The sequence below is a fragment of the Macrotis lagotis genome, chromosome 1, assembly GCF_037893015.1.
Source record: "Macrotis lagotis isolate mMagLag1 chromosome 1, bilby.v1.9.chrom.fasta, whole genome shotgun sequence".
Taxonomy (NCBI): Eukaryota; Metazoa; Chordata; class Mammalia; order Peramelemorphia; family Peramelidae; genus Macrotis; species Macrotis lagotis.
Window position 1 is genome coordinate 844255814 of NC_133658.1, and position 26070 is coordinate 844281883.

Here is a 26070-nt window from a genome sequence, read left to right on the forward strand (position 1 = left end):
GCTTAAAAGCATCAAGTAATGGATAGTGCATAGGCCTCAATGTAGACACACACTGGCTGTATGACCTTGAATAAGTTTCTCAGAGCCCTAAGCAACTAGAAGTTGCAAAAAAGGATATGCTGACCTAAATTGGTAGAGGGTATTCCCCACCTGGGACTTTTCTATACTAATGAATCATCCATCTAGTCCCTATCCTTATATTTACAAGGGAAGGGTATAGGTCATAATACAAAAAAAAAAATCATCTCATGGTGCTTCTGGTCTGCAGCTTTTAACTTTTGGTGAGGCCACAAGTACCATACCCTCAGCCAGTAGGCCTTATCAATCCCATCCCCCAGGTTGTGGTCCATCCTTATCGTTAGATTCTCAAAGTTTTGGAGTTCAAATTGTGTGTCTACCTCTGACCATTCCCCTCCTTGGACTCGGGTTCTTGACACTCCCTGTCAAATCAGGGTCTAGAGGAACTCTGCTTCTCAATATAAAGAGTATTCAAAGTCTTAACCCAGTTAGTAGATTTTCCTATATATCCTACCACCTAGGTGTATATTAGCACACAAGTGTAACACCCTGTGTCAAAGGCTCATTCTCTGAGGCCCACTTTAGAAGATTTCTTACTGCTCAAGGTCATAACTGGACTGGTCTCCCCCACAATCTGATACCAACTTCTCTTCTATGAAGAACTTTTTTCATACGTGATTTTTCTTGAAATGATAGTATGCAGGATTTGTGTAGCAGATTACCCCAATATTTATTCCTTGGTGTAGACTGCCGAATTGGAGAATCTCAAGAATCCAATAATTATACCTCTAAATATAAAAAATTAAAGGCCTTTGATTTATGAAACTCCTGCTATGCAGCATTCAAAGGAAGACAAATCCTGGCTACAAGGTGAAAAGTCCTTTGATTTTTCCTTTTGGGCAGCTGGGTCCTACCTTTCCAAGGTCTTCATGGTGCCACATGGACACGGCCAGCATGTTCAATAATGAGAGTTCAACCAGGAGAGATGTGTAACAGGTTTTATTAACAGGACATTACATCTCTACATCTCTAACTCACATAGTTGAGTAAGGGTATGTATAAGCCTAGTCCCCCTGTTATCAACATTCCTCATCTCCAGGCACTGTGTAAGAGTAATGGGCATGCCACAAAGGTGTGTATCCTGGCTTAAACAGGATGAGGATGAAAGGCAGAGAGATAAGGACCAAAGCTCCTTCCTGAGAATCTTCAACAAGGATGAAAGGCAGAGAACAAACAGAAGGGCCAGAGCTCCTTCCTGAGTTCAGAGCACTCTGGTATGGACATTCCTGTTGTCCCAGGTCTCAGTGACTCTCAGGATGAACTCCCCATGGCCATGTACTCTATTAACCCCTTACAACAAGGTGTCTCTTCTCTCCTTAAAGAAGGCTTATGTTTAGGCTAGAAATGCCCACATGCACATGTGCAAAAAGGCATGAAATACTTGTTCTCTTGAGAGAAGATAGTCCCTTAGTGGCTATTGAGTGTGGACAGAAGGAACAACCTAGGAGTCCAGGCCAGGGTTCTTTCTTGAGAGGAAGTGGCATTCAGGAGAGCAAGGCATTTCCATATTCCTGAAGGGGGAGGAATCTCATTTAACTGTGTCCCAGTTGAGGGAGGTCTTTGAGGTCACTTAGGGAGTATGGCAAAGTTGTGTTTTAAATGAAACTAGTCACTAGTCACTGTGGTGAGGTCAAAGGATCCTCACCACAGCTGCTTGCCCACCATCTCAGGATGGGGGTGGGGGTGGAACAGATATTTATTGGAGAACTTGTATAGCAGGATTAGTGAGCACAAGATCACACACAGTTCTGGGTACATCAAACAAGTATTGCCTACTATGAACCAAGAGCTTAGTGTAAGGAACCCAAAGACAAAAATGAAAAATCTCCCCTCAAGGAATTTTTTACTAGATTAGTGTAGCATATTCAAAGAGGTGAGGATGGGCACTGAAAACATGGGAATGATTAAAGGCTTAATTGTTTATATCAATAGAGAATAAGCAGACAATAAACCATATAAACAAAAATACTGCAAAAATCCCTCGTTAAACCCAAATTGGAAATCCTACACACAAAAGGTGTAATAAGGCTGAATTTAAGTAAATGATTGATTAAATACAGAAGTTGATTTTATGGCAAAAAAAAAATAGACCACTGGTTAATTTAAAAAAAAAAATGGGTGGCTAGATGGGGCAGTAGACAGAGCACTGACCCTGGATTCAGTAGTACCTGAGTTCAAATCCGGCCTCAAATACTTAACAACTACTTAGCCATGTGACCTTGGACAAGTCAGTTAACTCCATTACCTTGCAAAAAATAAATAAAATCAAATACCTAGTTTCAAAAATGAAAATTGTGAATATATCACTAACGAAGTTGAAATCAAAACAATTATTTTACCCAATTATGTGTCAATTTAACAAGGTGAAATGGAATGGCCATAAATGAGTTTCATAAAGCATCAACCAGTTGAAATTACAAGTGAATTCTAACATTTAAAGATCAACTAATGGTCCTATCAAACTCCTTTTATGAAATGTGCCGATATCTAAACCAGGAAGAATATAAAAATCAAAGGACAATAAATATAGATGCAAAAAATACTAGGAAGCTACAAAAATATATCACAAAAATTACACCTTGTAATCAAGTGGGATTTATACCAGGAGTACAGGGATGGTTTAACATAAGAAAAATCAACAAAACTGATATTAACAAAAGTAACAAAAATCATGATTAAATCAATATGCTGAGACAAAATACAAAATTTACTCCTATAAAAAAATTTGAAAGCATGAGTTACAAATGGATTTTTCTTTAAAATGATAATATAAACCTAAAACTAAGGTTTAGAAGTCTTCCCCAAAAGGAATGAAACAAGGATGCCCATTATTACCAATATTATTAAATATGTATTAGAAAAGTTAACAGCAAAAAATAAGAATGGACACTAAGGTAATACTTTCTCTTTGCTGATGATATACTTAGAAAATCCAAAAGATTCAACTAAAAAGTTGAAACAATTATAGCAAACTAGCAGGATACAAAATAAAGCTGCATGAATCATCAGCATTTCTATTTAAAACCAACAAAACCTTGTAAGAAATAATTTTATTTAAAATACCTGAGAGTATTACCTGCTAAGAAACTGAGGCCCAATTAAGGGGGGCCATTTAGGGAGTATGTGGCAAAGTTGAGTGTTTTGAACGAAAGCAAAACAATTATAAAACTTTTTTATACAAAAGATTTAAAGTGGAGAATATTGAGAAGAGCCAGATAACAGTTCTACTTAATCTTGTGCTAGGAAGAACCAAAATCAGGAACATCATTTTAAAAGTAAAGGAAGATCTGTGCTATAAGGCTAACTATAAAACTATTCTGGCATTGGCTAAGAAATATAAAAGTGGATCAGGGAACAGAGTAGATAAACAATACACAATGTTTATAGTTACCTTGTGTTTGATAGATGTAAAGATTTAAGCTTGTGGGGTAAGAATTCAACATCTAAGAAAAATTGTTGGGAAAACTGGAAAGCAGTATAGTAGGAACTGGGTTTAGGCCAGGGGTAGGAAACCTTTTTTCCTGCCAGGGGCCATTTGGATACTTATAACATCATTTGAGGGACAAACAAGATTATTAATTTAAAAATTAACCAACTATATTTGGTCCAACATTTAATTCACTCCTAAAAAAGCTCCTTACCTTCAGTTCCCATGGCAGTGCCAAACCAAATGAGTTCCCCATCCCTGATATATAGACCAATATCTTATACCATTTACAAAAATGGCTATATGACCTAGCTATAAAGAGAGATATAAGTAAATCAGAAGAATGTGAGATTATGGATAGAAGAAAAATTTCTGAATAAAAAATATTGAGATGTAAAATGGATAATTCGGATTATATTAAAGTTTTTGTACAAATAATGAAGCCAAGATTGGAAGGAAAGCAGAAAAATAGAGGGTTGGGGGTTATTTTATGGACAATTTCTCATACTGCAGAGAACTTTGTCAAATTTATAGAAATGAGTCAATTGATAATTGGTCAAAGCTATGAAAAGGCAGTTTTTTTGATGATGAAATCAAAGCTAAAAAGTGAAAAATGCTCTAAATATTGATTAGATAAATGTGAATGAAAACAATTTATCAGATTGGCTAAAAGAAGGAGAAAATGACAAATGTTGGAAGGGATGTAGAAAAATTGAGACATTAATGCACTGATAATGAAATCATGAATCAATCCAGCTATTTTGGAGAGCAGTCTGGTACTATGTTCAGAGCTATAAAAACTGTAGATACCCTTTGAATTAGCAATACCACTATTTTGTCTGTTTCCCAAGGAGATCAGAGAAAAAGGAAAATCTATGGACCCCAAATATTTATAGCAGCTCTCTTTTTGATAGCAAAAAACTAGAAATTGAGATAGTCATCAAATGGAACATGATTTATCAAGTTGTATACAATTTTAATGGAATACTATTGTGCTATAAGAAATAATGAAGTTGGGGTGGCTAGGTGGCACAGTGGATAAAGCACCGGCCCTGGAGTCAGGAATACCTGGGTTCAAATCCAGTCTCAGACACTTAATAATTACCTAGCCGTGTGGCCTTGGGCAAGCCACTTAACCCCATTTGCCTTGCAAAAACCTAAAAAAAAAAACCAAACAAAAAAGAAATAATGAAGTTGATTTTAGAAAAACATGGAAATATTTACATGAAATAATAAGTGAAGTAAGAAAAACCAAGACATATTGTATACAGTAACAGCAATATTGTTTGAAGAATGGGAACTAAATTATCCTGAATATTATACTTAAATCAACTATAAAGAACCTATACAGATGTTTCAGAGTATCTCCAGAGAGAAACTTGAGAAATAGAAATGCATACAGTATATATGGTTTTACATACATATACATCTGGGCCAAATACTGGCTTTTTCTAGTGCATGGTTGAGGAAGGAGACAGTTTTTTGTAAACAACTATTATGAAATTATTTCCCAACCTTGAGGTGAGAAGTACAAAAACCATAGCCTCCATACAAGTCTAGCTGAAGTAGTCTACCTAAGACCATACAACTAGCATCTGGTCAACATTCAAAGCAAGTCCTTTAAATTCAAGTTAGGGTTCTCTCACGCTATGTTTTTATCATTCATTAATACTCCAATTTTCTCTAAAAGATGAAATTTATTAAGGATTTTTTAAATTTAAATTTACTAAAGGCTACACATGTTTAAAATAACTATCTGCTTTCTTATTGTCTGATCTTATTACCTCTTAGACCTCTTGTCTCTTCCTTAAGGATATGATTTCTCTCTCATCACACTCAATTTGGATCAATGTACAACATGGAAACAAAGTAAAGACTGACAGATTACTTTCCATGGGGGGGAGGGAAGTAAGATGGGGGGGAATTGTAAAACTCAGTATCTTTAATAAAAAAATTTTTAAAAAATAAAATAACCATCTGCACCAATACAAAATCGACCAGTTTAGGGAGGAAAGACCTGGGAATTTTAGCAGACTACAAGCAACTTAGGTTAACAATGTGACACGGAGGCCAAAAATTTAATATTCAATTCTGTGTGCCATATTTTAGAAATGAATTGTAATTCAGACATCTGAGGCCAGGATAAAATGGAGACAACATGAATGGTTAATGTCTCAATTTTATCTTATCAGAAAAGGATTAAGTGGCATGTCAGAGCAGATTTCTAGAAGGATTGTCCTATGATAAAAGAGAAGTATTTAGTTTGGCCCTTGAAAGAACTTGATAGGGCAGCTAGATGGCACAGGAGTCAGGAGGACCTGAGTTCAGATCCAATCTCAGACTTTAATGATGACCTAATTGTATGACCTTGGACAAGACACTTAACCTCATTGCTTTGCCATTAAAAAAAACCCCAACAAAAAAGCCCTCAACTAGCTAGCAGATTCTTCATTACTGAGTCTTTGACCAGAGCTGGATGACCATTTGTTGGGGTTGCAGATTGCCATTCATGAATGAATGAAACAGCTGGTCTCTGAAGTCCCTGCTAATTCATGAGATTCTGAAACCCATGTTAGATTGGTACCTGGAGGACCAACTTGGGGGGGGGGGAGGGGAAGAGAATCATTGGATCTGCAGCCAGTAGGACTTTGACCTTCAAATTATTTAGTCCACTGGCTTCACAGGCCAAGCCAACTTCCATTTGTGCCAGTATGAAATAATTCCCATCACTTGCTGCCAGCCTGATCTCCATAATGTGTTAAATTTCTGGTTAAAGAGAAACCTCAGGCCTTCCATTCCAGCTTGCTTATCCCTTGAGGGAAGAGGAAAAAGAAAGTTGATGGGTAGTGTGACTTTCTTCTCTTGCTATACAGGTTCCAATTTTCTACTGTACCGCTTCCTAATTTCCAGCCTTTGAAGGGAAAAAAAAGTTAATGAAATGCGACCTCCCATTTGTTGTAGTTATCTTTGGGATGAGGAGTGCACCTTCCTCCTGATGATAACGTTAATAGCCAATCACATCCAACATCCCTGGGATTCTAAATCTTATTATCCAAACTAAATTCATACCCCTCCATCTAATTTCCCTCAACCCTCTCAACCCAAACTTCTAATTAGACCTTCCTCTTCCACTGTACTACTATGGAATTCTTGTTCTATAGGCAAAGATCTTCATCTTAAATCTCTTATTTCACTCCTTCCATTCCCCTCCCCATCCCTCCCCTAGGGTAGTGTCTCTGGTCATGCTAATACTTGCTATACTTTCACTCATTTTCCTCGACTCACTGGTGCAGGCAATTTGCTCTCCAAATACCATTTCTGGGTTCTAACCCCGCCCCCCAATCATCCACCTCTGAGTAACCTCTCCTTCTTTGAAGTTCATGCTACTAATTCTACCACCCAACCAGAATCCTGAGAGCCGATCTTTATAGACCTCTAGGTCCATCCCCTACATAATTTTTCTTTCCCAACTCTTATTCTCATTCTAGGAGACTTCACATATGGGTTCACACCCTAACCATCAAATTCCTCAATCTACTCAATTCCATGACTCTATCCTACCATAACCACACACAAAGATGGTTATAATTTTGATCTTGCTTTTACCTACATATGTACTACCTCCACATTAAAGAATTCCTAAATCCCTTTATCTAACAAGGTTTTCCACCACTCTTCCCTTACCAAACCCTATCATTCATGTACATCATGACCTCCAACTTTATGACAGGTCATCTCCCTTGCAGGAGCCACTCTCCATTTTTGCCTATCCTGAATCTATCCCCAGCTGCCTTAGAGCATTTCACTGATTACGCCCTGCCAACCTTGGTTATGGATCATTCCTATCTTCTGCAGCATTTGACCCTATACCTGTGCTGGTGAATTAAAGAGGAGAAAGTTGCCTGTAGAGTCCCTTTCCAGACTCCTATATTGAGTCCCACTTCTGGACTCTTTCAATCTTCCCCAGGTGAGTGTTGGAGGGGTAGGATACAAGGAGACAAGTACTCCATCAAGTGCTCAGTTTATTCACCAAAACACCAGTGAATAAATACCTTTCCAGTCTCTAATTCACTCCCACTCCTGTGGCACTTAGTAGAACAAGGCTCTGATGATCAAAGGCACCAGGTGAAGATAATTTACAATGTTCCCATACACAAGTCCCAACAGTCACCCAACTGTTCTGATTGGGTACACAACCATCAAATTTGTTATAGAATCTCAACTGGGCCCTCCTTATCATATGTTTATCAGTTTACTCCCTACTCTACCAAACATTTGCAATCCTCAAACCTCTAGCATGCCCAACATGGTCCTTAGATTACATGAGGTCTTCAAAGTCTATACTTTATTACATTATTGCATTTTATTTCTATATTCATTGGTAATATGGGCTACATTGTAGTCAAATTAAATTTTATTTGTTGAGCGATGCAGCCCAGAGGAGCTAAAAGTTTGGAAACTCATGCTTTTAGTAGCTCTCTTCCCACCTCATCCTCTCAGCTGAGAACCTTGCCTCTCACATGAAAAAAATTGAGATTTTTGCCATGACTTCTCCTCTCCAGTCTTTATCTTTTATCACCTATGCCTTCTGGCCTTTTCACATACCTTCTTTTATCAAGGCTAACTGCTCAAAATCTTATTCCAGGTTGTCCCATTATCTCTAATTTATTTTTCAATCTATCTTTATCTACTGGGTCCCTTTTTACTGTTTACAAATATGGCCATGACTCTACTATGCTCAAAAAAAAATCACTCTAGATAACTATTGCTCTGTCTCTTATGCTCTTTGTAGCTAAATTCCTAAAGAAAGCTATCTTGTATTGAAAGATAGCTCATTTCTCAATCCTTAACAATGGATCTCATAATTCCATCAAAACTATTCTTCAGTTACCAAAGATCTCGTAATTGGCAAAGCCAATAGCCTTTTCTTAATCTTCATTCTTTTCAACCTCTCTGTAGCCTTTGTCATTGTTGATCACTTTCCCTTAAAACTTTTTCTCTGGATTTTTGGGATGCTGCTTCTATCTCCTTCACTGGAACCTCTTTTAGATCACGTTCTCTATCCACAGGTATTCCCCAGGGTTCTCATCTAGGTCTATACTACTTCACTTGATGATTTCTTCAGATTCCATGAATTTAATTACCATCTTTATAATTTCTAATTTACCTGTCCTTCCCTAAACTCTATTGATTTCTGATCTTATATCTCCAATCATCTTTGACTCTTCAGAGCAGACATTCATTAGACTCAACATGTCCAAAAAGGAAATTATCTTTTCCCCTAGTTTTTCCCCCTCTCCTATCTTTCCTGTTATTGAAGACAGCAATTCCTTCCAGTCCCTAGGCTCACAGCCTAGGAATAATTCTCAAAAATTCACTATTTCACTTCTCCCCCCCTCCAGCAGACCTCTTATCCAAGTTGTTCTCAAGGCCTGTCAAATCACCTTTACAACATCTCTCAAAAATGCTCCTGTGAACCCTAAAAATATAGATTAGAATTAAATCTTACTCTAGGATTGACTGACAAAATCCTATAGGTGGAGACCATCTTAAATAGTTACCAAGGAACTAAGGAAGACAGGGGCATATTCAAAAATGAGAGGAAAAGATAATCATCCTTAGTAGTCTAAACATAGAAGTTGTATCCAAGGTCCATCTTTGTATCTCTTCCTGAATTTTTCTCTTGCCTTCCTGGGAGTATGGTTTCTTTGCATCCCTCCTGGGCTTGTAATTAATTTCTAACAAGGCATGGAGATCTGATATGAAGCCTAGTATTCTCTAAAGGGAGTTAATATCACAAAATAGTTACGAGAAATTATTACTGCTTTCACATTCCCATTTGCCATTGATGATGACACCATTATGGAACAGGCCTTTACCTCATACTTGGGCCATAACAAAACCCTTATGCCTAGACTATTAATATACCCTTTTAGAGGACTCAACTGCCTCAAGGCTCTATGCACTCCAACCCATTCTTCCTTTAATCACCAAAATGATTTTCCTAAAGCACAAGTCTGATCACGTCATTCCTCTTTTTCAATAAGCTCCATTGACTCCCTTTTGCCTCCAGGATCAAATACAAAATTCTTTGATTTTTAAAGCCCTTTATAATTTAGCCCCTCCTACATTTCCAATCAAGGGACACTGACTTCTTTGTTGCATAAACAAGATACTCACCTCTTGGTTTGGTGCATTTTCTCTGGTTGTCTCCCCCACCATCCAATCCCTCCTCCCCATGCCCACAATGTTCTACATAAATTTTGCCTGTTTTCCTTACTTTAAATCCCAAATAAAATCATATCTTCTACAGGAAGCCTTTCCCAGCCCCTCTTAATTTGATTATCTTCCCTCTGTTATTTTCCATTTACCCTGGGACGTGTTTGTCCTTTTTGATCAATGACTCCCCCATTTGATTGTGAACCCTAAGGGTAGGGATTATCTTTTCTTTGTATATCCATCTCTTAGCACAGTGTTTGCTGACTGACAGTCAATGTGGTGGAGTTCCTTTACCTGGACTATGGCTGCTTTACACCTTACTGTTGACCCAGTCTGTGATTTGTAATTTGGTACTTTCTGATGTTTCAAGGTCATAGCTATGATTGTAGATTTGTTAAAGGCCTTGTCCAGGCTAGCAATGCCTTTCCTATACCCTAGGAGGACCTAAAGAACTGGGATCCCTCAGACTGAATATTGAGTTGTCAGTCAATCAAAGGCCATGGCACTCACCAAGGAAAATAGGAGCAAGATGCACTAAAAAGGTGATAATCAGTATGGCTATATTACTTTGCTTCCTGCTCTCCCAAGATCACCACATGACACTGTCATTCCTTTCATGGAATGACATGCTCCTTCTCCCCTACCCCCAACATTCTTTAAGGAACTCCTCAGATCACTAGGAACTCCACATGCATTCCTAGTTAACTGGATCATCATAAGCTCTATGGATAATGAACTGAACCACTGAAAGTTATTCAAGAAACTGATTTTTACTTTGGCATGTGGAGGGCATAGATGAGTGCTACTAACTCTTGCCCTTGGTATGACCTTGTGAAGATGCTCCAGAGACACAGAAAGCTAAGTGGTGGTACTCTCTTTTACACTTCCTCTAAACCACTGGGCCTGGGCTAAATATATCAGTAAAGACAGAAAAACCACCCCTTCTGTGCCTAGTTGAGAGAGAACATCATGCCAAAAGAACATTCCTTCTGGGCACAAGGAGCAGAATCTGTAATAGCTGGGTCCTATTGAGGAAGGAACCCTTAAACCAGTTTCATGAACAATACAGGGGAATATGCAATATAGATTTTGTGTGATTTGGACTCTAAAAGTCAAAAAGATAAGTGGTCAAAGGATACAAACAGTTCTAAAAAGAAGAAATGTAGAATATTAACCTCATAAAAGAATGCTCCAAGCCATTACCAGTAAGAGAAATGCAAATTATAGTGGTTCTGCAGTAGCAAAATGATGAAACCAAAGTATACCCACTGATTATTGTTGTCATGAAGAGTAAAACATGACTGAAAAACGAGAGAACAAAAATGTGGTACGTGAATGTAATAGCTATGCACTCTTTCCCTTAGAAAGGGGATACAAGGATATAAATGCTAGTAGACTATCTGAAGCACTAAAATACAAAGAAAGGGTTTTGCTCAATTATTCCTTTGCTAGAAAGGGAGATACATTCAGAAAAGACTGATATAAAAGCAGGAGTTGGTAAGCTTTTTTTTTTTAAAAAGTATCTAGTGTTCTTAGATTCTGTCTCTCCTAGTAATACAATATCTTTTGATATACAACTTTCGGTACACCTCTGACTGGACCTAATGCCAGTATTCTCCAAGGTCCAGGTTAGGGACCTTCCTGCCCACTTAGAACAGAATATGACCTCTTATCTCACCCAGGCAGCCTCTTCTAGGCTTATTTCTGTCTCTTATTTCAATCTAGGGAATAAAATTTGCTGCAAGGCATGGATCACGCAAGTAAGTCAGAAGAGAGGAAGGAGAGAGTTAACAGAAAGAATCAAATCCCACCACAGTTTTATTCAATAAAATATGGAAAGTGGGATGGGGGCACCTTCTCCCTACTGCCCTGCTCCCCCCTTGCCCACATCCTTATACTTAGAGCCGGGCTGGCTCTCAGATATCACCTAACCTCCAGTTCTTATTTCATTGATGGGGGTGGGGGTGGGGGACCAAAGAGATGTTGTTATTCAGTTTTACAAGTGGCCAGGGCCCCAGTCAAGCTTGACCTCACATCTATGGATTCCCTCTGAAAAACTGCCCTGCTGCCAATGTCCTTCTGTGCATTGTATGAATTCAGACTGAGTCTTCATCTGTGACCTGGTACAGCTGGTTCTCTCAAGGGACCCTCATTGCTGAGCTGTTCTGATGCCTCAGGCAGGGTGGAGGCAGAAAGGAGTAGGACTGAGTCATCGGCGTTTATACAGACATGGCCTCAAAGTCAGCCCTCGAAGGGAACCCTGAGCCTTGGGAGGTCCTATCTTGTTGAAGTTTAACAGGTAGAAGTATCTGTTGGTCAGATCCTGGAAGGAGAGGAGATGGATCAGAGGTAGCGAACTAAGTATTATCTTCTTCTATGGCCCTCTTCACATCCCCCTGATGCTGGGCTGAAATGGAGGGGGGGCAGGGTAGAAAAGGGTTGCCATCAATCTTTGCCATGAGAGGCTCTCTTCCCTAGGCATCAGTTCCTCAGGGGTCAACATTTTGTCTAATTTCTACAAAAAAGGTTTGAGCAGCTGAGTCAATGAATATTATCCCTTCTCACACTTTTCATAGCAAAACTTCTCATTTTATCTAGCATAAGACACAATGACTCAGGATGGATACAGACATGGCTCAAATCTGGTGGCAGGGCCTAACCCACATGTCAGCATGAGTTTTGGGGGGGGGGTAGGGGGTTAAGGGGAACTGAGAGAAAGAGCGAGTCCCTTTTACCTTGGAGACAAGCTGGAAGCCCAACTGGGCTAAGGCTCCCAAGAAAGCCCTCATATCCACAAACCGGCTGGCTACCTCCGCTACTTTCAACAGGCCTCTGTAGGGAAAGAAAAGAAATGAGAGGAGGAAGGAATCATGACAGAGGATAGAGGAGAACAACTCAGGATAGTCTATTCAAATGAATGGAATAGGTGTGTGTGTGTGTGTGTGTGCGTGTGTGTGAATTATCAGTGTATATATTAAGATGCACTGATATAATTAAGAAAGTAACTCAGGAAAGCATCTAGATGAAGAGTAATAAAGGAATGAACAGAAGCAATACTGTCACTGTCAAGTGACAGTTGTCACTGGGCAGACTTACAGGTCTGGCACATAGACATGATATGGTTATGGTAGGTTATTTCAACTATCTAAATATCTGTTAGAGCTTTTTCTCTGCCAAAAAAAAAAGGCTGGAAAACTGATTTATCTTAAGTACTATGGATTAGAATGGAAGAAAACTTAGTCATCTCCAATCTCCTCAAATACTTTTAGGAAACAAGGGGAACTGCCACTCTAGACCCAATTCTCACCAACAAGGAAGGAACTGGTTGCTTAAGTAAAAATGATCTCTCCTTAGATTCCCATCCAGTTATACTCATTTTGTTCTTCTCTGACTTCTCCACTTTATTACAATGTTGGGGACTTTCCTAACTTCTCAGCTTTCTTTTATATATTGTCTTTCCCTATTAGACTGTAATCTCAAGGGGCAGCTAGGTGGTGCAGTGGATAGAGCACTGGCCCTGGAGTCAGGAGTACCTGAGTTCAAATCTGACCTCAGACACTTAATAATTACCTAGCTGTGTGGCCTTGGGCAAGCCACTTAACCCCATTGCCTTGCAAAAATCAAAAAAACAAAAAACAAAAACCAAAACCAAAAAAAGACTGTAATCTCCCTGAAGGTATCCTAGAGCTGAGTACAATGTCTGACAAATATCAGGCACTTAAAAAGTTTACTGACATTGACCATTATTGATAAGAACTTGATAAGAAGAGAAGCCCCTCTCCCTCAGACCCTAGAGATGGGAGGGTAGTTGAGTGTAAATTGGAGGATAAATAGGATCATAGGATCTGAAGATCATGCAAGGAAAGTTGACCTCAGTATCAGGAGATTCTGAAGAATAGAATTCTGATAGCCCAAACGTCAATGATTCCCAAATAGCCTAGTTCATCAACCAAGGTGGGTTTCAGAAGTACATGCAAAGATCCAAATTGGAAGTGAAGATCAAGACCTATGAGATATTTTCAGATTTTCTTCTAGTTTTTCATTCTTTTGACTTTGTTTTTTATTGTTTCTTGATATCTCATGGAATCATTAGCTTCAATTCAGTCAATTCTTATTTTTAAGGAATTATTTTCTTCAGTGACATTTAGTACTCTTTTACCATTTGGTCAATTTTGATTTTTTTTTTTTGCAAGGCAAATGGGGTTAAGTGGCTTGCCCAAGGCCACACAGCTAGGTAATTATTAGGTGTCTGAGACCAGATTTGAACCCAGGTACTCCTGACTCCAAGGCCAGTGCTCTATCCACTACGCCACCTAGCTGCCCCTCAATTTTGATTTTTAAGGAGTTATTTTCTTCGGCATTTTTTGTGCCCTTTACTAAGTGATTAGTTCTCTTTTCATAATTTTCTTGCATTATTTTCATTTTCTCAACTGCTCTTACTTGATTTTTATAACCTTTTTGCTCTTTTAAAAAAATCTCTTATGTTTTATTATATAGATTACTTATATCAAATTGCTTACCATCTTAGGGAAGGGAAAGGAGAAAATCTAGAACTCAAAAATTTTATAAAAAATTAATATTAACATTTTTTGCATGTAATTAAGAAAAAGAAAATAGAATAGTAAAAAAATCTCCTTGGCTCTTCTAAGAATTATTGTTGGACTAAGAATTATTGTATTTTTCTTGAATACTTCACTTTGTAGATATTTTTCAAATCATCTTCTGAATTTGTATTAGAAGTTTCCCTGTCAACATAGGAATTCTTTTTTGTTGTTGTTTGCTCATTTTTCCAGATCACTTCTTGACTTTGCTAGAGGTGGACTCTGTTCATCAGGGAGGGGTTAGGGTGGAGGTGGTAATGACTAGCCAGAGCTTCAGATTTTTATATCCTTTTTCCTTTTCTGGCTGGTTGTGAGGGCTTTTTGGTGCTTCCAATGAGATGTCACTGCCCTCCTGATGTGCACTGTAGTTGTTATCTAGGTAGGGTCCTGTTTTCTCATGACTGTACCTCTCCTTTCCACCTTAAAAAAAAATTAGATCCTGAACTAGAAAATGGGTGATAGAGTACAGGGATCACCTAGGATCTCTTTTTTTGTTTTGTTTTGTTTTTGTTTTAGATTTTGCAAGGCAATGGGGTTAAGTGGCTTGCCCAAGGCCACACAGCTAGGTAATTATTAAGTGTCTGAGGCCAGATTTGAACCCAGGTACTCCTGACTCCAAGGCCGGTGCTCAATCCACTGTGCCACCTAGCTGCCCCTAGGATCACTTTCACTCATCACTAGCTTCAAACTCATACTGAACCATTAGCACTCCTGAAGTTTTTTCTTCTGAGACATGCCATTTGGGAATCCTTGTATTACATAATGACATCCAGGATGACATCCAGATGGCAGAGTGAAAGGTCACAGCTACCAAACCTCTAGTACAAAATGACCAAAGAAAACATCAAACAGAATTATGAGCAGCAAAATTGCAAAAAAAAGTCACAGTGAATCATTTTTCCAGCTAAGAAGGCAGAAAGAGATGTCTGTAGACACTGGGGTGAGAATGAGTCAGTACTCTAGCATGTTAGAAATGATATGAGCTATGGGGCACAGCAGTAGCATCCAGGGACAGTAGGGGATTTTGAACAGCTGGTCAGAAAGAGATCCTAGAGGACTCCTGTACTGAGCAAAAGATCAGGTGCCATTTGGCAGGTCTATCACCCATTTGAAAGTTCAAAAATCTCTTCATATAAGTATAGGACTGGTGAGGTGTAGACAAGAATACATATGAAAAAGACCTCAGCATTTTAGTGGACTGCCAGCTCAACAAGACAACACTGTAACATGGTAGATGGGAAAGCTGATGTGATTGTAGGCTTAAGAAAGGCATAGTAATTCCCTTATCTGTTAAAAAGAGATTGAATTTGATCACCTACAATTCTATTTTTTTTCCAAGGCAGTGGGATTAAGTGACTTAAATGACTTGCCCAAGGTCACACAACTAGGTAATTATTAAGTGTCTTAGGTCACAATTGAACTCAGGTCCTCCTGACTCCAGAGCTGGTGCTCTATCCACTGCACCACCTAACTGCCCCTTCTACAATTCTTGACTCTAAATCTATACTATTATGGTAATGTCCAAATGAGTCCTAATCAGATCATAATCTTAATGATTTGTTCATTTCTCAGCACACAATTTACAAAGCACACTGACAAGCTGATAGATGTCCAGAGGAGGGTGACCAGGATGGTGAGGGGACAAGAAATAAAAGCATATGTAGATCAACAGAAAGAATTAGAAATATTTAGCTTGGAGAAGAACACGATCTTTGTCATCAAACATCTGCAGGTCTATTATAGGAAAGAGGGATAGGATTTGCTCTGCTTGGTCTAAAGTATCTTAGAGGCAATAAGTAGAAGCTGAATAGCCAGAGAATAGATTTCATGGAATGAAGAGTTTTCTAAAAAACTAACGTGTTTCTAAACATAGAAAGTGCTGGCTCAAAGACACATTCGAGAGGAAGCTGAGTGATGCCTTGTAAGGAATGATTAAGAGGAGAGGCCTCCACAGGTACAGCTAGAACTAGATGCTATGATGGTGTGTAACTAGGAACTGAATCTAAAAAGCTGGATGGGGATGGAGTTAGGGAGAGGGACAGACCAAGGTCGACAGAGTGAGGGAGGAAGATTCTGCACACAGACTCCCAGATCCCAGAGGTCCTCATACCCTGGTTTCAGTACTCGATTTGCCTCCTTCAAGAAGTCACTCAGGTTTGTTCCCATCAATGAAAGGCAGAAAACAGCAATGTCCACAGACTCATCCTTAAGGGGCACCTGGAGGAGAAGGGGAAATGATGACCACTTATGCCCTACTACCCCCCACCCAAAACATGAATCCTTCAAGAAAAGAAACATGGGCTCACAAGGGTTGAGTTCTTATATATATGGAAGTAAAGGTTTCCAGGGAAATGAGGCTTAAAGAGGGAAATGATTATTTCCAGGGAAAAGTAAAGTCTTTGTGGCTAAAATGAGGGATTATGTAGGAGAGATCAGGGATTTGGGGGCTAACTAAAGTCTTATATGACTTTCTTATTGGAAGGCAGGTCTGAGATAACTAGGATCTCACCCGGGCCATGTCACAGACGGTAACACGAGGGTCAAGTGCAGCCAGGTCAAAGCAGTGAACAGTGTTTCGAACACTAGAGGCAAGACGACAGTCTCCACACCCAAAATCTGCCACAATCAGAGAAGCTGGCCTACAGACACGAAGAAATGAGAGTCTAGGGCTTGCGTGCTCCTCAGTCACATCCCCTAACCAACACGATCTCTTAGAACTACCCATGCTCTAGAGTTGGTCTTTACTTTCATATTATCCCCTTAACGTTCCACAACACTGAACTGTCATACCCTCTCCCCCTAGAACCTCTTCACTGTCATAGGCCCTCTGCTGCCTCTCTCAAACACACTGTCCACATTTGTGCCATCCTCCTTTACCTAGTACTCCCTACTTACCGCTGCTTCAAGTCCTTCACGATCTGGTCCACAGGCTTCAAAGGCCATCGCTTTATTTGGTTCTGAAAGCCACGATGATAGAGCTCAAAGGCCTCAGGATCTTCCTGGAAGATGTGGCTCGCGGCACTGCTGGTCACAGAGTAAAGCTGTTCATTGAGGAAGCGGAAACGAGCTCCCTCAAGTCGCTGCTTCATCTTTGCCCGAAGCATCCCACCTCGGTCCAGAGAGAGCCCTGGCTCTTCTGCTTTCAAATCTGACTCACATTCCCCTAGCAGCCCTGGGGAGGTCTTCTCCTTAGGAACTGCAACACTCTGTGCCTTTGGGGTCAGAAATTTATTCTTCTGTCTCCGTTTGTTTTTCTGACGGTTTCTCCATTGTTTCCGGCTCAGCCTTGGCTCTGTATTACTCCCATCTTCCACTGAGCCCAGGGTAGTCCTGAGACCTGGGCTATTCTGGGAATACATAGGAGCCAGATCATCATTCTTTGGGACTCCAGAACCTGCAGGGGGTAAAATTTTGGAGCACTATTTATTGGTAGAGGGCCCGAATAAATACCCCTGAACCTAAAGCCTTGTAAAATAAACCCAGCTTTTCTCCAGCTTAGAGACAGATTGTTTCCAAGAATGAGAAGTCAAAATCTAGCCCTCTAAGGATAAGGCTAACAGAAGGAAAGCAGATAGAACAGTAAAACTAGACCCCATAAAAAGCATCAAGTATAATAGAGCTGAAGAAAAATATCAATGGAGAGGTTGAGGACTTCACATGAAACAATAATGAGAAATAGTAAAAGAAATAATACCCCTGGGCCCAGAGACATATGCATTGATGTCAGTAAATGGGCTTATAAACAAGGAAAACTGAAGCCTGTAACCCAGGAAAGTAAATAGTAATTCAAAAGTGTCACTGAGACTCTTGGGATGTGACTGGAAGGGACTCAAAAGAAACAGAATGGGTAGGAAAAAAAAAAATCAAGATATTCACTTGTGTAGAATTCCTAAAAAACCCCTCAAAAACCAGAGCATGCTATTCAATATTTATATGAACTGAAACATGGAGCCACAGGGAAGAGACTGTGAATACCACAGTCTGAACAGTCAAATGGAGGAAACAGATGACAAATTTGACAATAAACCACAAGCTTAGCAAAGCGATATGAGACATGACAGGGAAGAGCAGAGAGGAATAATCTAGCAATGGTAGGAAATTGTAACTAACTAGACATATGATGATACTCTCTTTTCTGTCAAAAGCAGAGCAGCTGACAACAAGAATCTAAGATTCTTGAGGACAGGATCTCATGCTGGCAGAGAGAAAAGGGCACTATGTTTTCCCTCTTGATATGAATAATTCCACTGCTGTAGAATAAGTCTCCATTTCAAGTGTAAATGAGCAGTTATGCTTAATGCTTACCTTTTGCCTTCTTTTAGACCAGTTCTAGTGCAACAACCAAAAGATGAGTACACTCTGACCTCCCCCCCCCCCCATGCCTCAAGCAAACTGTAACTAGCAGATGAGGAATTCTCTATTCTCTTTTCTGAAACATAACACACTGATTTCCAAATCAGAGAATGACCGGTTGGGAACTGGCATGATGTGAATACTAGCTCTAATCCAGAAGCCCATTTGCTCCATGGAGCCTTTCTTTTCTATAAGCAACTCCCTGCTTCAGCTTGTCACAAGTAATAAATACTTCTACTGATCAGAACACTAAATTGTAATCAAATAAGATTTTTCTGCAACAGTTTCCTTTTTGTCTCAGTTTCCTTTCTGTCTCAATGTCACCAAAGCCTGCCATATTGCCTGGCTCACAATAGCCCTTAAATATTTATTGTTTCATAGATGGGTGTTAAGCTGCTTATTTCATCCTTGGAGTTATCAGAAAGTGATAAGGCAAAATAGCTCTGGAGCTGATTTCATCAAAAAGGAGAAACTGTCTCCTGAAGAAGAAATTATAAGAATCTTGGTCCTGTATAGAAATTCTGGGAGGAAAGTTGGACTTGTAAAATAAGCAAGTTTCAGAGTTCAGAGAAAGGATGGGGTGGATCCTGTGGCTTCATATTTTATATGGAAGGCAGCCAAGGAGGGGTAGGAAACTGCAAGAATAAGATACCAACACCAAACAAAGGATTCTAATAAGGAGGTAGAGGGGACATTGTCTAAAAAGACCAATATGGATACACCGGATACACTAAACTAACCTTAAAAAAAAAATGTATCAAAACTTCCAGAATGCTAGTCAAATGAGTGGTTATGGCCAAGCCTAGCACACTTTCCATTATCTCAACTTTATATGTTTCTTTAGGTTTTTTGTAAGGCAAATGGGGTTAAGTGGCTTGCCCAAGGCCACACAGCCAGGTCATTATTAAGTGTCTGAGATTGGATTTGAACCCAGGTACTCCTGACTCCAGGGCTGGTGCTTTATCCACTGTGCCACCTAGCCGCCCCTCCATTATCTCAAAACACAATAAATATGCAAATAAAACAGAACAGCAACAACAAAAATAGAAGGCAAAAGAAAACCTCAAGAAAAACCAATACAGAAAATTTAAAAAATGAATAAATACCATGGGGAAAAAGCACATAATAATACAATGATTATAAATATTCAAACCTTCAGTAATAAGAGTGAAACTAATATAAGAAAAAGTTGAATGAAATAAAAGGAAAAAATGAGGGAAATTAGAAGAAACTGAAAAGATAAATGAGATCAATATGAATGCTTTATCATCTTTTATAAAGAATTATGAGAAATGACCTTTTGCCTGAATATCCTTGATGAAAATGTGAGAAGAGATCACACAGTCAGAGCTGAAAGGACATAGTACAACTCCCTCATTTTTCAGATAGGAAATTGAGGCTCAAGAAGTCTAATGATTTGACTTAGGTCACAAAAGCAATAAATGGTAGACCTGGAACTTGAACTCAGATTCCCTGGCTTCAAGTTCAGCATTCTTTCTACCCAGCCTTATTTTTTTCTTTCTTTTTTTTTAATGTTTTTGCAAGGCAAATGGGGTTAAGTGGCTTGCCCAAGGCCACACAGCTAGGTGTCTGAGACCGGATTTGAACCCAGGTACTCCTGACTCCAGGGCCGGTGCTTTATCCACTGCGCCACCTAGCCGCCCCGACACAGCCTTATTTCTCTGTGGAACAATACATTAAATGATATAGATGACTGAAATGAGTAGAAAATGAAAAAATATAAGATCTCACCATTTGTGAGATTATAAAAAAACATTTTATTCAGAACAAAAAGTAGCCTTAATGATGCTTATAAAATAGGGTGCCTTCAACACATGTTAAGATTATATACAGTTTCAAGAGTCATCTCCGGATTGATAATGTTTCAATAGATATGAACAGGCAGTTTTCAGAGAAAAAAAATCCAAGTTATCAACATCCATAGTGATATTTCTCTATATCACTCATAATTAGAGAAAGGCAAATTGTAGGAATTTTGAGATTCTACCTCACGTCAGACTGGCAAAACTGACAAAAAAAAAAAAAGAAAAGAAAAGAAAATGGCCAATGCAGAGGGGCATTAATATACCATTAATGTACTGTTGGTGGGGCTGTGAACTGGTTCAGGAATTGTGGAAGGCAATTTAGAACTATTGCCAAAAAGTTATTAAACTATTAAACTATACATACCTTTGATACAATAAAACTACTATTAAGGCTATATCCTAAAAGATCAAAGAATGAGGGAAAAGATAATTAAGTTCAAACATATTTATAGCAATTTTTTTTATGGTGGTAAAGAATTGGAAACTGAGGGGATACCCATCAGAGTTGGGGAACGATTGAATAAGTTATGGTACATGAATGTGAGGTAATACCATTGTATCCTATGAAATGATGGAAGAAGGGTTTCATAGAAACCTGGAAAGACAAATAATATAGAGTGAAATGAGCACAACCAGGAGGACAATTTATGCAACAATAATGATATTGTACAAATAACTTTGAAAGACACGAGAATTCTGATCAACAGTGATCAAATACTGTTCCAAAGGACTCATAATAAAACATGCCACCCACCTTCTGATGGAGTCAGAGGGCAGAATGAGATATATTTTATGACATGATCTATGGTTTTGTTTGATATCTGTGTTGTAGCAGAGGTTTTGTTTTTCTTTTTTCTTTCTTTTTTTTTAAAAGATTTTTCAAGGCAATGGGGTTAAGTGGCTTGCCCAAGACCACACGGCTAGGTAATTAAGTGTTTGAGGCCAGATTTGAACCCAGGTACTCCTGACTCCGGTACTCTATTCAATGTGCCACCTAGGTGCCCAGGTTTTGTTTTTTGTGCAATTTCTATAACATAGGGGTTGGAGGAGTAGAACTAGGCAGATGCAAAGGAAGATATGTTAGAAAATAAAATTTTATTTAAAAAAAAATCATGGAACCGGGGCAGTTAAGGTGGCACAGTGGATAGATCACTGGCCCTGGAATCAGAAGGAACTGAGTTCAAATCCAGCCTCAGACACTTAATAATTACCTAGATGAGTGATCATAGGCATGTCACTTTAACCCCAGGGCCTTTCAAAAAGCAAAAAAAATCACAGAACTAAGTAATGTTGTATACAGTAATAGTAATACTGTTCAAAGAACAACTGAACAGCTAAGTTATTCTAAGTGTTATACTCAAATCAACTATAAAGATGCTATTCAGAGAAAAAACTGATAAACAGAAGTATGCATAGTGTGGTTTGAGATATATCTATACATATATGTATGTATATGTGTATATATATGTATATATACATATATACATACACACATTTATTTGTGTCAAAGGGTGGCTTCTGGTACAGGGAGGGAGAGAAAGAGACAGTTTGGAACTTAAAATGTTACAAAATATAAATCAAATTAATTTTTTTTTAAAAAAGATCATATGCAAATGTAACAAATGAAACAAAAAAGATCAATGTTAAATAAGACATAAGATTTGTGCTCATCAAAGTCGTTTGATATTTTCTCAAAGGATTTCACATACAGAGACCAATTGAAGAAGGAATTCCCAGTAGACAGCGAAATTTTTCAGATGTTTCTACTTCTAAAGCTTGTTTCAGCAAAGGTCATTATACTACAGATCTTCTTTAATATAGGCAGACACAAAAAAAAGATGAGTCTAACAAGCAGATGAAGAATGCCTATCCTCTATGTCAGAGTCAAGCTCAAATAGAAACTGATTCCTGCTGGTCACAAAAATGACTCAGAAAGCCATTAATTAACATTATATTGTATTTTAATTTATTTTATTAAACAATCCCAGATACCTTTTTATCTGGTCCAGGCTACAGGAGAGTTCTGTTGTTCACATTTGACAGATCTGGTCTAGACTTATAAGTAGCAGATGGGCAGCCATCCCATCAGTATGCATGAGTATACAGAGTAATATTCACACTAGATGTTGCATATCCATAAATAAGATGGTCCTAGAATGTATTAAGAGGAAGAGAGAAGGCTGAATTCCAACAGGTAAATCATGTGTGTGCAGTGATTTCAATGATCTCTCACTACTCTAGGATTCCACATAGTATCTTTTTAACATCAATATTTTCCTAAAGATGCTATCTGTGATTGTCTCAAGAGCAAAATGGGGAAAAGCACAGCAAACTTAAGCAGCCTAACACTGGATTACCAGTGATGATATGCACAAGACATAGCATAAAAGATATTCAGGAAAAATAATGCCAGAAAAAGAATTAGTTACTTAGTTCACTCTGGTCAGCTAGAGTGAAGGGAAAGAGAAATATAGCCTGAATACTCTATAATAATGTAGCTTGGAGTTGCTGATGGCTAGGGCCCTGAGGAAGAAGATAAAGAGTCAAGAGACAGAAGAGAATAGGCTTCCCTAATGGAGGTCCCTGTCCCCTGCACCCAGCTCTGTGGGCTCATTCTATTCCTACTCCCAATGAGAAAAGCAGGAACCCCAGGAACAAGGGACTGTACTGATTCAGTTTGACATGAAATATTTATTAGACACTTACTATGAATAGGCACCTGTGGTCATCAATAGGGATACAATGACAAAAGTCAAACAACTGCCTGTCATCAAGGAGATCATATCCTAATTAGGAGGGGGACAGAAAGGGGATGGGGATGGATTTCTGGGGTTCCATGAATCCGGATATGTAAAAGGAACTCATAGATTCTCTTTACATTGTAGCTGACAGTACGTCACCTAGCCCCTGTGGAAGATCTCCAACGAGATCTTCTAAACACACTTCTGAAGGTTATTTGAATGATCCTTCTGGGTTTTGTCATCATCAGGATAAATTTCCTTCCAACTTATTCTAAGCTGGTGTGGACTCAAAGCTAGTCACTCTCCTGTTACCTCTTTCTTCTATCTCATTAATGTCCTTTTTAAATCATGGTGTCCAGAATTGAAAATAATACTCAAGATGAAGTCTGACTTAGGCCAGAAGACAGAGAGAGAATGACTCCCTAATTACTTGAAGCCATACCCCACTTAATGCCATTTAAGTTGAATTTTTAGAGAAAGACTTTCTGTGTCCACCCAGCAGTGAACACTTTATCAAAGATGATGAAAAAACATACATGTGCATAACAAGGGATAAGAATGTACAAATGGGCTGTGTTCTGGACCACTGGTGCATTACAGTATCATTATTACTATTTGGAATAGAAGAGGAAAGAATGAATATGACTAATTGAAAAATACATTCTTCTTTCCCTCCCCCTCAATACCTTTGCTTTCTTCTTTTTTAGTTTTTATTCCTTGAGCTGATAGCTTTGAATTTTCTTCCATAAGTGGAGCCTGTTTGAGGGTCCTCTTCCTCTTTTTTCTCTTCTCCTCATCAAAGTCAGAATCTGAGTTGGAGTCATTGCTGCCTTGGTTAGGAAGCTGGCAAGGCAATGCCTCAGTCTGCAGTGCCCGTAACGTAGCTTGGAGACGCTGACGGCTGAGGCCCTAGGGAAAGGACAAAAAGTTAAAAAGACAGAAGGAAAATTGGCTTCCCTAATGGGTACCTCTCTCCCTTGCAACCAAGTATGTGCCTACTTCTGTCCCTACTCCCAGTGGAAAATAAGTGGGAATCCAGAAACCAGGGACTGTACTAAACTGATTCAGTTTGACGAGAAGTATTTATTAGATACCTACTATGTACAGGAACCTACAATCATCAACAGGGATACCAAGACAAAAAGTCAAATGACTACCTGCCATCAAGGAGGTAATATCCTACTGCAGAGGGGGACCAAGTGAGGATACAACTTATAAGGATAGTGGGTATATATAAAGCAAACACAAAGTTATCTTTTTTCTTTTAAGGTTTTTGCAAATCAAATGGGGTTAAATGGCTTGCCCAAGGCTAGGTAATTATTAGGTGTCTGAGGTGGGATTTGAACTCGGGTACTCATGACTCCAGGGCTGGTGTGCCACCTACTGGCCCCCACAAAGTTAACTTTTGAGAAGCACTAATAGGAGTGGCTAATCCCACCTCAGACACTCAATAATTATCAATCTGTGTGGCCTTGGGTAAACCACTTAACCCTATTGCCTTGCCAAAAAAAAAAAAAAAAAAAAAGAAGCACTAACAACTTGGGGCAGAAGTTAGATCAAGAAAAGCTTTAGTAGGAGCTGGCACAGGAGCTGAACCTGAGAAAACATCCCAAGCAAAGGGAAGGGTTGTTTTGAGAAAAGCTCACAGGTGGCAGATGGAATGCTAGACATAAGTAATAGGAAGTAGGTTAGTTTGGCCAGAATTTACAGTGTTATGAGGGAAGATAATAAGAAAGTACCCTAGAGAAATAGTACTTTCATATTAGTTTCCCTCATACACTGTAAAATTCTAGAGAGATAGACTTGAAATCAATGAACCTTCTAAAAATTTTAATATATAACATTTCAAAAGTTTTAGAATTTCCTGCCTGATGTCAAGGTCCCCTTTGGGAACCAAGGACAAACAATAACGGATCTATATCACAAAGACACCCCCCCCCTAAAAAAAAGAAAGGAAGGAAAAAAGATTTGTACAAAAATCTTCAACTAGTTATTTTTGTGTTGGCTACGCGTAGGAACCCGAGGGATGTCGGCACATCGGAGATCGGCTACAGAAGCCGTGGTATCCGACGGTGATGTGTACATGCTGCAGGGCCGGCTGGGCGGCGGGGCTGCGGCCGGGGTGAAGGAGCCGCCCCGGGCCTGCGGGGGCACCGGCAGCGCCGCGGGGTCTGCGGCTGGGCCCAGCCCGGGCCTGCGGGGGCACCGGCAGCGCCGCGGGGTCTGCGGCTGGGCCCACCCCGGGTCTGCGGCGGCACCGGCAGCGCCGCGGGGTCTGCGGCTGGGCCCACGCCGGGGCCTGCGGCGGCAGCGGCAGCGCTGCGGGGTCTGCGGGGGCACCGGCAGCGCCGCGGGGTCTGCGGCTGGGCCCAGCCCGGGCCTGCGGGGGCACCGGCAGCGCCGCGGGGTCTGCTGCTGGGCCCACGCCGGGGCCCCGAGGCCGAGCCGCCGCAGGCTGCGGGCCCGGGCAGCCGCTTTCCCCTTCTCGCTTGCACTTTGTCCTCTGCCTCGAGTCTTCTACAAAGCCACGACCACGCGTGTCTCAGGGGCGGGGAGGGGGAGATCTGGAACTCAGAGCTTTGGATAAAAGTAAAGGCAGGCGGAAGCCGGGGTCCGGGGGGGTCCCGCCGAGCACTCACCTTGGCGCGTGGCGCCGGCCCGGCCCGTGGCCGCGGGAGCGGGGCCGCGCGGGGGCCCGCGGGCTCCTCGGCCCACTCCGGCTCCTCGAACATGGGGCTCCGAGGGCGCGAGCGTGCGCGCCCCCGCGGCCGGCGCCGGGAGCCGCTGGGGAGGAGGCGGTGCGCGGTGCGTGCGCGCGCGCCCCC

General features: G+C 40.1%; 1 protein-coding gene across 1 annotated transcript; it reads right to left on the reverse strand.

The window, feature by feature from the left end:
• Positions 1–886: 886 nt before the first annotated feature.
• Positions 887–25996, reverse strand: RRP8 (ribosomal RNA processing 8). The gene is made up of 7 exons (XM_074217474.1): positions 25885–25996; positions 23932–24154; positions 17221–17719; positions 16835–16964; positions 16436–16542; positions 12460–12556; positions 887–12047 (listed from the first exon to the last, which is right to left on the reverse strand). Exons 1-7 carry the CDS (start codon positions 25975–25977, stop codon positions 11934–11936), a joined length of 1263 nt encoding a protein of 420 aa, XP_074073575.1. The 5' UTR covers positions 25978–25996; the 3' UTR covers positions 887–11933.
• Positions 25997–26070: the final 74 nt, after the last annotated feature.